Source organism: Salvelinus fontinalis, chromosome 26 (assembly GCF_029448725.1).
Source record: "Salvelinus fontinalis isolate EN_2023a chromosome 26, ASM2944872v1, whole genome shotgun sequence".
NCBI lineage: Eukaryota > Metazoa > Chordata > Actinopteri > Salmoniformes > Salmonidae > Salvelinus > Salvelinus fontinalis.
This window is the reverse complement of record NC_074690.1, coordinates 17611529-17628504: the sequence shown is the minus strand read 5'-3', so window position 1 is coordinate 17628504 and position 16976 is coordinate 17611529. Positions and strand designations below refer to the sequence as shown.

Genomic DNA, 16976 nt, shown 5'->3' with positions numbered 1-16976 from the left:
GAAATGAAACTGCGAACGAGATGTGGGTTTTGGATTCGTGCTTTGATGTTGGTGTCTCGTGTGTGTTCGAATGTGGGAAGCATTTTTACTTCACTCTGCCAAAATGGTACACAGTTAGTACATCACCCTTTTTTAGATAACTTGAAACAGTCTAACCAGGTCTTGTGTCTGGAAGTAGCCTAAACTAGCTACTGTAGCAAGCTAGCCAACTTCTTTCGCCAATTAGCTTCAGCCGGCCGGTGTGCGTCCGTGGCAAAGTTGGTTTGACTTTGGATAGCCTGTCTGGGGCTAGTTAAGGACCGTCAATAAATTGCACAATGTAAATGGGACAATATTTTCACGTTGCACACCTTTTTAGTTGTCTCATTAAATGCGTTCAATATTTGTATATGGATTTCTCCAATTTAGTTGGTTTGAGGTTTTTAAGTAATTGAAATTTGTAGCTATTGACATTTTTAAAAATATTGTCCCATGTACATTGTGTAATTTACTGATGGTCCCTAACTAACCCCATAGAGATGTCAAATAAAATGTACCATGGGCATTATGATTGGGTTGCATGCAGCTGCTTTCTGAATTGATGATTACTTGGGTGCTGTGGGCAGGATTGAAAAACTGTTACGGTACCCTTAATTCCATGACATACCATTATTTCTTAATTATCTCGCAAATCTCAGTTTTGGATGAGACTATGGCAAATTATCCTATTTAGACTTTGTAGTCAATTCTGACACCAGAATAAATGTCTGACTCATATCGATGCCACAGGCCGTTTTCAAAAGGAGAAGTTGCTTATCATGTTCAGTTGCTATTTAATAGAAGATTGTATTTCAAGGCAAGTGTAGTATTTAGCCTAAGGTAAATCGAGAAAACGGCGAAGTACTTTATGTTAAGTTTCAATTTCATTGATCTCAGTGAGCGTCTCTAGGGTGCTTGCCCTTTCTAGATGAACACCCCCTTATAGGAACCCCTTGTTTCAGTGAAGATGTCACAAAGGGAAATGCTGAAAAGAGATATGAGACTAGCCCTTCAAGTTCCCCTAACCTCTGACTGATTCACTGGGGCTTCTGGGCAGTAGACTGTCATCATGAACGAGTCATGCCGCCACTGGGAAGTGTATTGGCCTTTTGTGTACGACTGAGGAAATGAGATTCATGACTGATTTTTAGTATTAGACCTCCCTTTGGAGGGGAATGCTCATCTGACATCAATATATTTTTTTCTCCCCAGAGGCTGCTATTCTAACTGTGGGTCAAATAAAGCTGTTGTTTTTTTTATGTTCCCATTTTAGTTATGCTATCATTATGTGGGAGGTGCTGGCCAGGAGGATACCATTTGAAGGTAATTTAAGGTTTAGATGTTTATTTGTTATTTATTTTTTTACTGTTGGAATGCAGTATGGAATGTTTGTAAAAGCAATATGTGTTTTTTATGGATGTTAATCTCACTTTTATGGAATCGTATAACTTCATTCAAAATAAATGTTGTCAGCTATACGTACACATTAGATTAGCCACATGACCTTACTGTGTTTGTAGTCAGTGACATATACCATACTTATGAGTTAACCTTTATGGTCCTCTGCATGCTCGAAAATAGGAAAAAACTAAGTCCAATTATAGTTGGAGGCAGCGGTGGGATTTCCAGACGCAAGTGATATTAAATTAAACCTTCATTCAGAAGTAAAAAACTGAGTGAGCATTTGTATTTCTGTACAGAGGCGACCAACCCCATGCAGATCATGTTCAGCGTGCTGCGGGGGGCACGTCCGGAAACAGGCCTGGACTGTCTGCCAGGGGACATCCCCAGCAGGGAGACACTCATCAACCTCATGACTTTCGGCTGGACCGCTAACCCAGACGAACGGCAATCCTTCCTCCGTAAGAGACATAACCTCTAACCTTTGACCTCAACTCGTTACCTTCACATAGGCTGAAGTTGCCCCTAGACACAGATCTCAGAGCAGTTTGGCGCTTTCCTGCCACAAATGTTTATGGTTAGGATTTGGGAAAAATAAGCTGATTCTGGATCTGTGCCTAATGGGGACTTCTACTCATAGCCTCTCAGTAAGAGATCACCCTTCACCTTTCATCTTACCTCACAGTAACCTTTACTGACCCAGACGGATGCCATTCTGACCTTATCTTTTTACTTGGCACAGAAACCTCCCTTAAAACCTCTCTGGGGTAGGTGGGAAGCTACCGTCCCACCAGGCCAACATCCGGTGAAATTGCAGAGCTCTAAAATTCTAAATACACCATTCGTAATATTAAACATTTATGTAAATACATATATCTTACATCATTTAAAAGTTTAAGTTCTTGTTAATCCAGCCACTGTCAGATTTCAAAAAGGCTTTACGGCACACAAGTATTACTAGCATTTTCCACACACAAGTATTACTAGCACTCATATATATATATATGAGTACAGGGAACATAATCACTATGGTGAAGTGCTGTTCCATTCCATGTTTATGTAAAATAAATGTAAAAAAATATATAACACACACACAGTATAGCCAATGTGTACTTTACACATTTCATTACTGATGATATTTGTATATATTGCAAATAAAATAAGAATATCTCCCCAAAAATCTCAAATGAATAATATTTGATATTCAAACAACGACATTAGCATTAGAACTTACCAGTCCAGCATGGCATCCTCTCCGTGCAGAAACATGTCTTCCGCCTGGGAGTCAAAACTAGCGTCGCTGAAAGATTAATCTTCTTATATCTATATATATATATATATATATACTGCTCAAAAAAATAAAGGGAACACTTAAACAACACAATGTAACTCCAAGTCAATCACACTTCTGTGAAATCAAACTGTCCACTTAGGAAGCAACAACTTTCCAAAGACAGGTGAACAACAAGCCTGAGCGGGGTACCATGAGATGGATCCGTGAAGATGGCTCTTTGTGAAGTGGATGGATACCAGAGAGGTGGTCATGTGCACAACTATCCACAAGTCCTTCAGTGGCGATCACGCCATAAGGCGTGTGAAAGACAGTACCGGAGCATGGACCACCAAAAATGTACCAATTCCTGCAGCCATAAAGGATTACAACAAGGGCATGGGAGGTGTGGACCTGTCACAAGCACTGATAGGTTACTACAATGTTCTCCACAAGACCATGAAATGGTACAAGACATTTTTCTATCATTTCATCGACATTGCTGTGGTGAATGCCTTCATCCTCCAGAAGGAAATGGCTAAGAGCTGTGGACAGCCCCCCCCATCTCAGAGCTAGCCTTCAGAAAGCTGCTCATCCAGGAGCTTGCTAGCTACAGCAAGTTCACTGCATCACCTTCTGTCCCCTCTACCTCTGTCCCTTCTGCTCCTTCAACCAGTGGTGTTCACCTGCCCAAACTCATCTCTGCAGGCATGAATGTGCCCCAGGGCAAAAAGGGCACAGTAGGGAGGCGTCGTTGTGCCCTTTGTCACAGGAAATGCCCCATCACCTGCACCACTTGTTCAGTAACCCTATGCTTTACAGCAGAAAGAGACTGCTATGGGCCATGGTACCAGCAGCACAATCTTGTGTAGAGGACTGAGGGTCTTCACAATATTGTAAATAGAACATGTGTAAATAGTTACCCTTGTTTAGTTTTTTTTATTGGGGGGGGGGGGGGGGGGGGGGGGGGTTAGAATAGCATTTATGTATTTTGTATATAGTTATTTGCTTCAAACTGTATCACTGTACCAATTCGGCCACTTGGGTACATTTGTGTGGGACACATGGGTGACTTCATGCTCAATATCATGTAGCTCGCTCAAGAGTTATGTCTGAAACTATGCTAAACTATTGTTGCCCTCTTATGTTCTTCATTCAAATGATCCCCAGCATCCTATCTGAATGTTTGTCTGTTCTTGGTCATTTGAAAGATGATGCAACAACATTAGAAAAACAGAAAACTTATGTTTTTTTCCTTGTATTATCTTCTACCAGATCGATTGTGTTATATTCTCCTACATTCAATTCACATTTCCACAAAATTCAGTGTTTCCTTTCAAATGATACAAAGAATATGCATATCCTTGCTTCTGGGCCTGAGCTACAGGCAGTTAGATTAGGGTATGTCTTCAGGTGGAAATTGAGAAGAAAGGGGGATACCCCAAAGAAGTTAAGATCAACATACCTAACTCAATGTTTTGTACAATTATTCCATTGACATCTATGTATTATCTATGTAGGTGTTGCAAGTATACATTTGTCCCTAAAAACTATAGAGCCATAACCGTCTCTACTTGTCTTGTGCAGAGTGTGTGATGGAGCTGGAACCAATGCTGAGGAGGTTCGATGAAATCAACATCCTGGAGGCCGTGCTGGAGGTTAAGAAGTCAAAGGTCAGTCAGTGCGAGATTGTCCAGTACACAGGTCAAAAGGAAAGGGTTTGGTAGGAAACATACAGTCCCAAGTCATTCACTATGACTCAAGTAACCTCATCCCCAGGCTCATATGACCTCACTGTGTGTATTGTTAAATGTTTTAGTTCTGTTTGTGATAGCCCCAAATTTGATGACTTCAGACTTGACCAGGGTTTGGCGCATCGTGACTCATTGATATGTCTTGAGATGAATGACTCGACAAATGACGAACAGAGAGACAAATGTATGACTTCACATTTCCCCTACTTTCACTTCCTTATTCACCATTTAACGTGGAAAGAAATGCACACAATGATTTGCATCAGTTTATTTTTAAGCAATAAGGTATGAGGAGGTGTGGTATATGGCCAATATACTACGGCTAAGGGCTGTTCTAATGCACGACGTATCACGGAGTGCCTGGACACAGCCCTTAGCCATGGTACAATGGCCATATACCACAACCCCCCGAGGTGCCTTATTGCTATTATAAACTGGTTACCAACCTAATTTGAGCATTAAAAATAAATGTTGTCATACCTGTGTTATACGGTCTGATATACCATGGCTGTCAGCTAATCAGCATTCAGGGTTCGAACCACCCAGTTTATAAAGCAGCATACATTCTCTCTCTCTCTAGCTGATGAGGCGGGCCAGTTGTTACTCTGCCACACCCGTGATGTGTGAGAGGGGGAGAGACGAGGAGAAATCTCTGAACATTCTGAAGAACAACCCCAGTCCCTGGCCAGTGAGTATAATGACCGGCTGTCCCCGGCAAAACGTTTATAATGGGTCAACCGAGAGTCCTCTTTTTTTTTACCAATTGATAGGTCAACATTTTCAAACGTGTATTTTTCATTATATAGACACACCCTATGTGTTTATTAATAAAATAAACTATATGTACTGAGCTTGTCTGATGCTTTAAGGGCACTGTTTGATGAAATAATTAAGATGCACAAATGTGGCAGTTTGTTCATGTTCTTCAACCACATTCATCTATCTACTCCGCCTGTCTGCAACGAACAGGAAAGTGAAACGTGTCAACTGTCAGGCCTGAATGCTCGCCCTAGCAACATTGTATCAACTATTCTGAGCCCTCAGTTTCCCACGCCAGTGAGATCCGGACAGACATCTGTGTTTGCTCAAAGTTGAGAAGTAATCAGGTTTTTTCCCATTTTTCCCATTCGCGCCGAGGCTCGGTGGTTTTCAAAAAGGAGAGGGCTGGAAAGATTTGACAAATACATTGAGGAGCTATTGTCATTCTCAATGCATGTAAAAACAGACTTTGTTTACTTGATTGAAATAATTATTTTGCGTAGCTCCACTGCTCATTAGTTATGGTGAGTTAATACTATCAGACATCCCTAAATGGGCACATTTCTACATTTGCACGTAGGCCAAGTAGCCTAGGCCTACTTCTATGCGTAATCGGGTGCTTAGTCAACATTGACAGGATCGCTCCAAACAAAAGACAATTGGCAGAACTTGTTTCTCATAAGTGTAGCATAGGTTGTGAGCTCTGCAAACAACGTGTCCACTCTGTAATGACTGTAATAATATTAATATATTGGATGCATTATCAGAAATTACCATAACAAACATTGTAGATTAGAAATTATTGGGATTAATGGTAAATGTACTACTGGTGATATACTGTATGTAATGGGGAATTGATAGACGCTAACTATCAGAGGCAAACAATTTACACAATTACGTTTTCTTGACTCAACATTTTAAATTATACCCAAGACAAATTATCTTCACATACTATAGGCCTAAGGAATACTCTCATGAACTGTGGCAGGTCCAAAGCAGTAGCCATTTATGGAAAACCAATGCAATTTCACTTTTTTTTTTTGGTCAAATTGCTTGGCGTGCTAAGGCAAATACCTTCATGGCCTTGTGTTGCCGATGCCTGTCTGAGCGTGATGGCCTGTGCTGCCTCCGCAATGGATTAGTCCAGGCACGAATCAGACAGGTGTCTTATGTGCCATGAAAAAATATAGATTTGCGACCAATTAACAAAAAAAACTCTGTCACCCAACAACCTAAATACTTTCTGAAGACACTGTATTTTTGTTTTATTCTATAAACTACTGACAACATTGACCAGTTGTCATTTTGGGAGATTTGGGAGAAATGTTGTCAGTAGTTTATAGAATAAAACAGAATAAAACAAAAATGTTAATTTTACCCAAACACATACCTATAAATGGTTCAACCAGAGAAACGGATAATTTTGGAATGGTCTCTTAATTTTTTCCAGAGCTGTATATCTGTTCTTTTAGGGCCAGTTTACTCTTATGTAGCACACTCAGGTGTGTGTATGTTTTTAACATGCTGTGTCACTGCCATAGGGAAGCTCCACCTCTGGCTCTGGGTCTTGCTCCTCCCAGGACACGGACATCTCCCGACCAAGCTCCCTCACTAGCACCAATGCTCCGCCTTCTAAAGGTAAATCCAGCCACTTTCCTGGACTGTGATTGACAGCTGTGATTAACAGTTAACTTTATGTCCTGAAGGGAAATAGTGAGTTTCCTGAGTACTAGTCTGTTTCTGCGTTGTATACAAGTTGTATTGATACCCAGTTCTCTCTCTTCTCCCTCATTCTCCGTCAAATCATTTCTTTAATTAATGAGGAGGAACTTCCTCCCTGGAGAAAAGCCTCCTCTGACACCCACCTCTCCTTGTCGCCCCCCTCCACCCAACCCCTCCTCATCCCTCCTAGAAGTGTCCCCCTCGTTGTTCACTTCCCACACCCTGGAGCCTCCGCAGCCCCTCAGAGAGCAGAGCCCGGGGGACAACAACCTCAACAACTACCCCCAGAGCGCCAGGCCCCTGGACGAGCTCAACATTCCCCTCAAACCAGATCTGCCTGAAATGGAGTGTGTGACGTACCTGGACAACCTCACCCTGAAGCCACAGGGTGAGTGTTTTACCCTCATCAATCTACACACAATACCCCATAATGACAAAGCAAAAACAGGTTTTTAGAAATGCTTGCAAATGTATTTATCTATATTTTAAAAAATTATTACTTTTACATAAGTATTCAGACCCTTTACTCAATACTTTGCTGAAGCACCTTTGGCAGCGATTACAGCCTCTTCTTCAAATCAAATTTTATGTGTGACATGCGCCGAATACAACCGGTGTAGACCTTACAGTGAAATGCTTACTCGCAAGTCGTTAACTAACAATGCAGTTTTAAGAAAAATACAACAAAAAAAAGAAATAAAGTAACAAATAATTAAAGAGCAGCAGTAAGATAACAATAGCGAGGCTATATTGAGGGGGTACCGGTACAGAGTCAATGTGTTGGGGCACCAGTTATTGAGGTAATATATGCATGTGGGTAGAGTTATCTATGCATAAGTCACTTTAATAACAGAGTAGCAGCAGCTTAAAAGAGGGGGGGGGGGGGCAATGCAAAAAGTCTGGGTAGCCATTTGATTGGATGTTCAGGAGTCTTATGGCTTGGGGGTAGAAGCTGTTTAGTAGCCTCTTGCAGTGATGCAAACAGTCAGGATGCTCTCGATGGTGCAGCTGTAGACTTTTAAGGATCACCGTACCCATGCCAAATCTTTTCAGTCTCCTGAGGGGGAATAGGCTTTGTCATGCCCTCTTCATGACTGTCTTAGTGTGTTTGGACCATGATAGTTTGTTGGTGATATGGACACCAAGGAACTTGGAGGCTTTCAACCTGCTCCACTACAGCCCGGTCAATGAGAATGGGGGCGTGCTCGGTCCTTTTCCTGTAGTCCACAATCATCTCCTTAGTCTTGATCACGTTGAGAAAGAGGTTGTTGTCCTGGCACCACACGGCCATGTCTCTGACCTCCCTATATGCTGTCTTGTTGTTGGTGATCAGGCCTACCACTGGTGTCTTCTTGGGTATGATGCTACAAGCTTGGCACACTTGTATTTTGGGAGCACAATCAAGTTGTGGAAACATCTCAAGGATGATCAATGGAAACAGGATGCACCTGAGCTCAATTTCGAGTCTCATAGCAAAGGGTCTGAATACTTACAGTTGATGTTGGAAGTTTACATACACTTAGGTTGTAGTCATTAAAACTCGTTTTTCAACGACTCCACAAATTTCTTGTTAACAAACTATAGTTTTGGCAAGTCGGTTAGGACATCTACTTTGTGCATGACACAAGTCATTTTTCCAGCAATTGTTTACAGACAGATTATTTCCCTTATCATTCACTGTATCACAATTCCAGTGGGTCAGAAGTTTACAGAAAATGGTGTCATGGCTTTAGAAGCTTCTGATTGGGTAATTGACATCTTTTGAGTCAATTGGAGGTGTACCTGTGGATGCATTCCAAGGCTTACTTTCAAACTCAGTGCCTCTTTGCTTGACATCATGGGAAAATCAAAAGAAATCAGCCAAGACCTCAGGAAAAAATTGTGGACCTCCAAGTCTGGTTCATCCTTGGGAGCAATTTCCAAACGCCTGAAGGTACCATGTTCATCTGTACAAACAATAGTACGCAAGTATAAACACCATGGGACCATGCAGCCGCCATACGGCTCATGAAGGAGACGCGTTCTGTCTTCTGGAGATGGGCGTACTTTGGTGCAAATGTGCAAATCAATCCCAGAGCAACAGCAAAGGACCTTGTGAAGATGCTGGAGGAAACAGGTACAACATTATCTTTATCCACAGTAAAACAAGTACTATATTGACATGACCTGAAAGGCTGCTCAGCAAGGAAGAAGCCACTGCTCCAAAACCGCCATAAAAAAGCCAGACTACGGTTTGCAACTGCACATGGGGACAAAGATCGTTGAAAGATTTTTGGAGAAATGTCCTCTGGTCTGATGAAACACAAATAGAACTGTTTGGCCATAATGACCATTGTTATGTTTGGAGGATAAAAGGGGAGGCTTGCAAGCCGAAGAGCACCATCCCAACCGTGAAGCACGGGGGTGGCAGCATCATGTTGTGGGGGTGCATTGCTGCAGGAGGGACTGGTGCAGTTCACAAAACAGATGGCATCATGAGGTAGGACAATTATGTGGATATATTGAAGCAACATCTCAAGACATCAGTCAGGAAGTTAAAGCTTGGTCGCAAATGGGTCTTCCAAATGGACAGTGACCCCAAACATAATTCCAAAGTTGTTGCAAAATGGCCTAAGGACAACACAGTCAAGGTATTGGAGTGGCCATCACAAAGCCCTGACCTCAATCACATAGAAAATTTGTGGGCAGAACTGAAAAAGCATGTGCCAGCAAGGAGGCCTATAAACCTGACTGTTACACCAGCTCTGTCAGGAGGAATGGGCCGAGATTCGCCCAACTTATTGTGGAAAGCTTGAGGAAGGCTACCCGAAACATTTGACCCAAATTTAACAATTTAAAGGCAATGCTACCAAATACTAATTGAGTGTATGTAAACTTCTGACCCACTGAGAATGTAATGAAAGAAATAAAAGCTGAAATAAATCATTCTCTGTGCTAATATTTTGACATTTCACATTCTTAAAATAAAGTGGTGATCCTAACTGACCTAAGACAGGGAATTTTTACTAGGAGTAAATGTCAGGAATTGTGAAACTCAGTTTAAATGTATTTGGCTAAGGTGTATGTAAACTTCTGTCTTCAACTGTATGTAAATAAAATGTTTGTTTAATTTTTAATGTGCAAAAATGTCTAAACCTGTTTTCGCTTTGTCATTATGAGGTATTGTGTGTAGAGTGCTGAGGATTTTTTGTTTGTTTATATAATCCATTTTAGAATAAGGCTGGTAACAATGTGTAAAAAGTCAAGGATTCTGAATACTTTCCGAAGGCACTGTGTGTATAATGTTTGTCTATGGAGATTGCATGGCTGTGTGCTTGATTTTATACACCTGTCAGCAACGGGTGTGGCGGAAATAGCTGAATCCACTAATTTGAATTTGAAGTCGACAATCCACTAATTTGGTGTCTACATACATACATCCATCCATCCAGTACCAGTACAAGTTTGGACACTGCTACTCATTCAAGAGTTTCTATATTTTTACTATTTTCAACACTGTAGAATAGTGAAGACATGAAAACTATAGATTCATGCTGGAACCAAAAAAGTGTTAAACAAATCAAAATATATTTGAGATTCTTCTTGACCGCTTTGCACACACTTGGCATTCTTTCAACCAGCTTCACCTGGAATGCTTTTCCAACAGTTTTGAAGGATTTCCCACAAATGCTGAGCACTTGTTGGCTGCTTTTCCTTCACTCTGCGGTCCAACTCCTCCCAAACCATCAAATTTGGGTTGAGGTCGGGTGATTGTGGAGGCCAGGTCATCTGATGCAGCACTCCATCACTCTCCTTCTTGGTCAAATAGCCCTCCTTCTTGGTCAAACATCCTGGAGGTGTGTTGAGTCATAGTCCCACTATCATTTGTTTTTCAACAGGACAAAGCACAAACCAGATGGGCTGGTGTATTGCTGCAGAATGCTTTGGTAGCAATGCTGGTTAAGTGTGCCTTGAATTCTAAAAAAATCACTGACGGTGTCACCAGCAAAGCACCACCACACCTCTGCCTCCATGCTTCACGGTGGGAACCACACATGCGGTGATCATCCGTTCACCTACTCTGTGTCTCACAAAGACACGGCGATTGGAACCAAACATCTCAAATTTGGACTCATCAGACCATGGACAGATTTCCCCCGGTCTAATGTCCATTGCTCGTGTTTCTTGGTCTCTTCTTCTTATTGGTGTCCTTTAGTAGTGTTTTCTTTGCAGGCCTGACACAATCTCCTCTGAACAGTTGATGTGTCTGTTACTTGAACTCTGAAGCATTTATTTGGGCTGCAATTTCTGAGGTTGGTAACACTAATGAATTTATCCTCTGCGGCAGAGGTAACTCTGGGTCTTTCCTGTGGCGGTCCTCATGAGAGCCAGTTTCATCATAGCGCTTGTTTGTGTTTGTGACTGCACTTGGAAGAAACTTCTTGAAATGTTCAGTATTGACTGACCTGTCTTAAAGTAATGATGGACTGTTGTTTTTCTTTGCTTATTTGAGCTGTTCTTGCCATAATATGGACTTGGTCTTTTACCACATAGGGCTATCTTCTGTATACCACCCCTACCTTGTCACAACACAACTGATTGGTTGGTTCAAATAAATTCCACAAATGAACTTTTAACAAGGCACACCTGTTAATTGAAATTCATTCCAGGTGACTACCTCATGAAGCAGGTTGAGAGAATGCCTATGGTGTTCAAAGCTGTCAAGGCAAAGGGTGGATACTTTGAAGAATCTCAAATATAAAATATATTTTGACGTAACTTTTTTTGTTTGTTGGTACTACATGATTCCATGTGTTATTTCATAGTGTTGATGTCTTCACTATTATTCTACAATGTAGAAAATAGTAAAAATAAAGAAAAACCCTTCAATGATTAGGTGTGTCCCCACTTTTGACTGGTACTGTATATATTTATTTTGAGTGTACAAAACATTAGGAACACTGCTCTTTCCATAAGACTGGCCAGGTGAATCCAGGTGACACCTATGATCCTTGTTGATGGCACTTGTTAAATCTACTTCAATCAGTGTAGATGAAGGGAAGGAGACATGTTAAAAAAAATATTTAAAAAATAAAAATTTAAGCCTTGAGACATGGATTGTGTATGTGTGCCATTCGGAGGGTAAATGGACAAGACAAAAGATTTAAGTGCCTTTTGAACGGGGTATGGTAGTAGATGCCAGGCGCACCGGTTTGAGTGCGTCAAGAACTGCAATGCTGCTGTGTTTTTCACACTCAACAGTTTCCTGTGTGTGGCAAGAATGGTCCACCACCCAAAGGACATCATGCCAACTTGACATAACTGTGGGAAGCATCGGAGTCAACATGGGCCCTGTGAAATGCTTTCAACAGTTTGTAGAGAATTGAGGCTGTTCTGAGGGCAAAAGGGGTTGCAACTAAATATTAGGAAGGTGTTCCTAATGTTTTGTACACTGTGAGAGAGAACAGCAGTGGTCCAAGAACAGAGTCTTGAGGAACACTGAAAAGTTTGTTCTATCTAAGGTACGTTTTCATGTTCCTCAGTGCTGTTCTCAGGCCACTACTGTTCCAATTATTTATATTACTGCTAATCTAATACCTACTTTGGCTTTACCCAAATCCTCCAGACTTCAACCCACCTTCGGACCACCCTGACCTCATGCTGGGCCCTGTGGGGCGCTGGATCGCAGCACGGCGCGAGGATATCGTTTCCCAGATGACGGAGGCCTGTCTGAACCAGAGCCTGGATGCCCTGCTGGCGCGCTCTCTCCTGATGCTCGAGGACTACGAGCTGGTGGTGAACCGGGCCACGCGTACCGCCAAGGTCCGCCAACTCCTTGACACCTGCCACCGCCACAGCGAGGACTTCTGCCGCGTGGTGGTCCGCAAGCTCCAGGACAACAAGCAAATGGGCCTGCAGCCGTACCCCCCAGAGCTCAGTTCCCCTGTCGCTGTGCCAAGCCCCAGCGCACCCCCACTCTCTGTGTCCTACAACAACCCTAGGAAATACTAGAACAGAACTAGACCAGAGACTAAACTGTTCCAAGACTTTTAGCTCATTGAGCTAGGTAGTGGAAGAAGCCTCTACGGTCTGTTAGTCCTGGGTTATATTCATTAGGCACCAAATGGAAGAAAACTGACTGAAACAGGGAGGGACTAGCTAAACTTGTCCAATAAGACACTTGTTTTCCATTGCACATTGTTTTGCTACGGTGTGCACTAGTGAATACGACCCTGGGTTTTGACTGTGAACTTTGAATTTAGTGTGGTATGGTCAAGCCCAGCTGTCGTTTCATATTGCTCATCATGGTACCTACTTTCCTGCCCACTCACACAGGACATTACTCTGTTGCTACTGTTCATTGAACTGAAGGTTCCTAGAAGTTGAGCTTAATGACTTGAAGGTAAAGATGCCTTTTGGAAAAGCAACCAGTATTCACTAAGTTTCACCTGTTTTCTGAAAGCAGAGAACTGGTTGGGATTAGCAATCATAATCAAAAACCTGTTAGAATTTAATCCAGGCTTTGAAGAATTATATTATGGATTTTATGTAATTTGTCAGGTAAATCATCTGGTTCTCTTGAAGCATTCCCTATATTCTGAGTGATTGGGGTACGGGCCTGAGTTCTGCTTCTATGCATCTTTCTGTTATTGTTGTCCCCCCCCTTTGCACTGAATGGTGCTATCCAGAGAAATACTGTATATCCAGAGAGACCGTATAACATCATACTGATCTAAGGCTCTGATTTCACTCTTTATTGAGTGGACATTCTAGAACAGGGGTATTGAGCTCTCACACTACGAGGTCCGGAGCCTGCTGGTTTTCTGTTATACCTGATAATTCATTTCACCCACCTGGTGTTCCAGGTCTAAATCAGTCCCTGATTTAAGGGGGAACAATGAAAAAAAGATAGTGGGACTGGCTTCGAGGTCCAAATTTGAGTTTGAAGGGTCTAGACTCTACAGGTCTGGGTGGGACCCAATTACTGTCACTGAAATTCTGTAGTTGACCCTCCGATCCGGGTCTATGTAACTACAACTGATAGACCAGAGTGGACATGAATGGATCTGACCACGTCTCTGCATTACATAAAATGTTTTATTTTACGCTAATAAGGTGAATCTATTGACTTATGGAGAGCCAACATATAAAGACCTATTTATTAGCCAGAAGATAAACTTGGCTGATTTTAACATACATTTGTCACTCTGGTACAATCAGATCTGGTCTAGACCCTGACCCCTTAAGGTATGGGTCCGGTCTACGTTTGGTTGTTCTCGGGTCTGTTTGGGTCCAGATGCCCCTTTAAAAAAAATATAATATCCTGGTCTGATAAGGTACTCGACTGGACTTCTGCCATTTTGAAGTTACTGTAGCTTTGTATTTTACATTTTCTTTTTCTTTTTTCTTTTTTTACCACTGCCTTTTCAAGACAGATTTTATTTATCTTATAAAGGAGCTTGCGTTGACATCGACATAGGATAGGCCAAGTCAGTGGATTTATGTTTGGTGTGTAGATGTAGCTACTGTAGAGTTAATCCTTGGTCTTCATCTTAACACATTTACATATGGTGACAGACACAATAACACTGTAGCCAGAAAGCGGAAAATAAGGTAATGTAGCTAATGTAGATCAGAGTGTACCAGGATCTGTCTGTAGCTATTTTGGTACTCTCCTTGGACTCAATGGTCTCTGTTATGGGTGGTTTTTGTAGACATGTTTTTTGCGATAGAGGTCATGGCCGATACTTGTTACAGAATCTCTGTTTGATCTACATGTTTTGGTACAAGACCAGTGAAGGGATAGAGCAGGGTTTAGTCATTGAGCCAAGTGCTAAATATAGTAACATGTCCCTCAGCAGCTTAGAGCTGTGGTTGGTTATCCTGCACTTTGACAAAAACATTCAGCCTCAGATTGTGGCACTCTGGGTGTGTGACACTAAAGTAGAGTCAGTCAGAGCTGTTTGTCCCACTTGAAGTTTCCATCATCCAGTGCTTTAAGCCAGGGGATGGGGATCCCTACAGTAGAAACCAGTCACAGAGGAAGCAGCCAGGGACTCTCACTGAAGAGACTGGTTTATGTTTATCTAAAGTGGGCCAAAGCAAACTCTTTTACGTAGAACACTTCATCACTTCATGAATTGCATGGACTTCATATTTCATTCAGTGATCTATCCTTAGTTTTGTCAGCACATGACAGGTCTTGCGTAGCAAAGGGCACTTCCTGGGACACATGACTGGAAATTGAATCATAGCTTTTATACAAACCTAATCTATATACCATAAAGTAATTACACTTTAAAGTCACAGTCAAATGTAACTATCTGCTCTAGGTAGGTGGTCATTCTCAGCCTTGAGGCTGTAGTTGGAGCAAGCATAGGGGCCAACTAAATCTAAGCGATATAACTAGCTAGCTACAATGTCCCCTCAATCTGAGCGTTATAGCTAGCTGTCAACAATGCACACTATCGCCTGTAGAAGCCTCAGCAGGGACCCTGTGTTATGACTGTTTCTCACCTTGGAGCTCTTCTCTGCTAATACATATCCAGAAATGACTAAGTGCCAAAATACACTGTAGTTAAGCAATTTCCTGATAAAACAACTTTTCCCGTGGTTACCTCACCATCGTTTCTGTTTCTCTCTGTCAGTGATGTGTGCATGCAATGTCTCCACATAGGGAACCAAGAGCGCCACTAAATCAGAGACGTGTAGTTTCTAGAAGCCTTACCGTCAAATGCACTTCCTTAAATGAGTTCTGGAGGCACCGTGGCTAAGTATCATTACCTTGGGTCTGTGCCCCACAATTGTGACTCTTTGGAATTGAGGAGCACTGGCTGAGGAGTTTTAGTGTGTTTTTTATTTATTTATTAATCTGGGTGTTTTTACCTATTTTTATTTTATTTGTGCTGCAGAATAAACAATGTATATTGTTTGTAAGTTTGTTATCAGCTTTAGTTGAATTAGAACATGTGCTGTGGTATAGGGTGGCAACTGGCAAGCCAAAGCCAGCCAGGAGAGAAACTCTTCCAAAATCCTCTGGACTTTTACTGCCTTGTTGTCAATACTGTGCCTCATATTCAAGATTTTTTTAAATTCTTTTCCACTATTCTTTTCTCACATGGTATTTGCACAAAACTCCAGATGTTATCAAATTACATTTGTATTACATTCCTAGTCATCTTAATATACTTTTGGACAAAATGTTGTATTACTACAACAGTCTTTTTTTATTGCGCTATTCTATTTATCTTTAGCTGAACTCTTGCATAGTTCTAAACCATTAGGTGTTTGTTATAAAAGTGTCTGAAGAAATCATTGCTTTGCATGGAATTCCTTCAAGCAGCCATCAACATTGCCATATTCCTGGCCAGTGTTCTGTTTTATCCATATACTTATGTACTTATTTTCATATCATTAGCAACAATATAAAATATCCTGTATACATAGTGTGTACACTGAGTATACCAAACATTAGGAACACCTTCCTAATATGGAGTTGCACCCCCCCCCCCCCCCTTTTTGCCCTCAGAACAGCCTCAATTCGTCAGGGCATGGACTACAATGTGTCAAGCGTTCCACATGGATGCTGGCCCATAATGATTCCAATGCTTCCCACAGTTGTTTCAAGTTGGCTGGATGTCCTTTGGGTGGTGGACCGTTCTCGATACATACAGGAAACGGTTGAGTGTGACAAACCCAACAGCGTTGCAGTTCTTGACACAAACCGGTGCACCTGGCACCTACTACCATACCCCGTTCAAAGGCACTTAAATACCCTCTGAATGACACACATACACAATCCAGGTCTAAAAATCCTTCTTTAACCTGTCTCCCCTTCGTCCACACTGATTTTGAAGGGTATTTAACAAGTGACATCAGTAAGGGATCATAGCTTTCACCTGGTCAGTCTGTCATGGCAGGTATTCTTAATGTTTTGTGTACTCAGTGTAATATGTAGTACTGAAGCATCTTTTGGCAGAAATATAATTGAATATTTACTGTACATGTATTGCATGACGTTTTTGATACCGTTATACGCTTTATTGCTGTGTCATTAAAGTGTGTAATCCTTC

The 16976-nt window shown here is 41.7% G+C and overlaps 1 protein-coding gene across 1 annotated transcript in view; it reads left to right on the top strand.

The window, feature by feature from the left end:
• LOC129823775 (receptor-interacting serine/threonine-protein kinase 2-like) overlaps positions 1 to 16976 on the top strand; it is a 24903-nt gene extending 7927 nt beyond the window's left edge. The window contains exons 5-11 of the mRNA XM_055882743.1: positions 1292 to 1341; positions 1719 to 1880; positions 4277 to 4362; positions 5024 to 5131; positions 6744 to 6840; positions 7115 to 7312; positions 12530 to 16976. Coding sequence (XP_055738718.1) covers positions 1292 to 1341; positions 1719 to 1880; positions 4277 to 4362; positions 5024 to 5131; positions 6744 to 6840; positions 7115 to 7312; positions 12530 to 12915 — 1087 coding nt within the window. The 3' untranslated portion in view covers positions 12916 to 16976. The remainder of the gene's footprint in view (positions 1 to 1291; positions 1342 to 1718; positions 1881 to 4276; positions 4363 to 5023; positions 5132 to 6743; positions 6841 to 7114; positions 7313 to 12529) is intronic.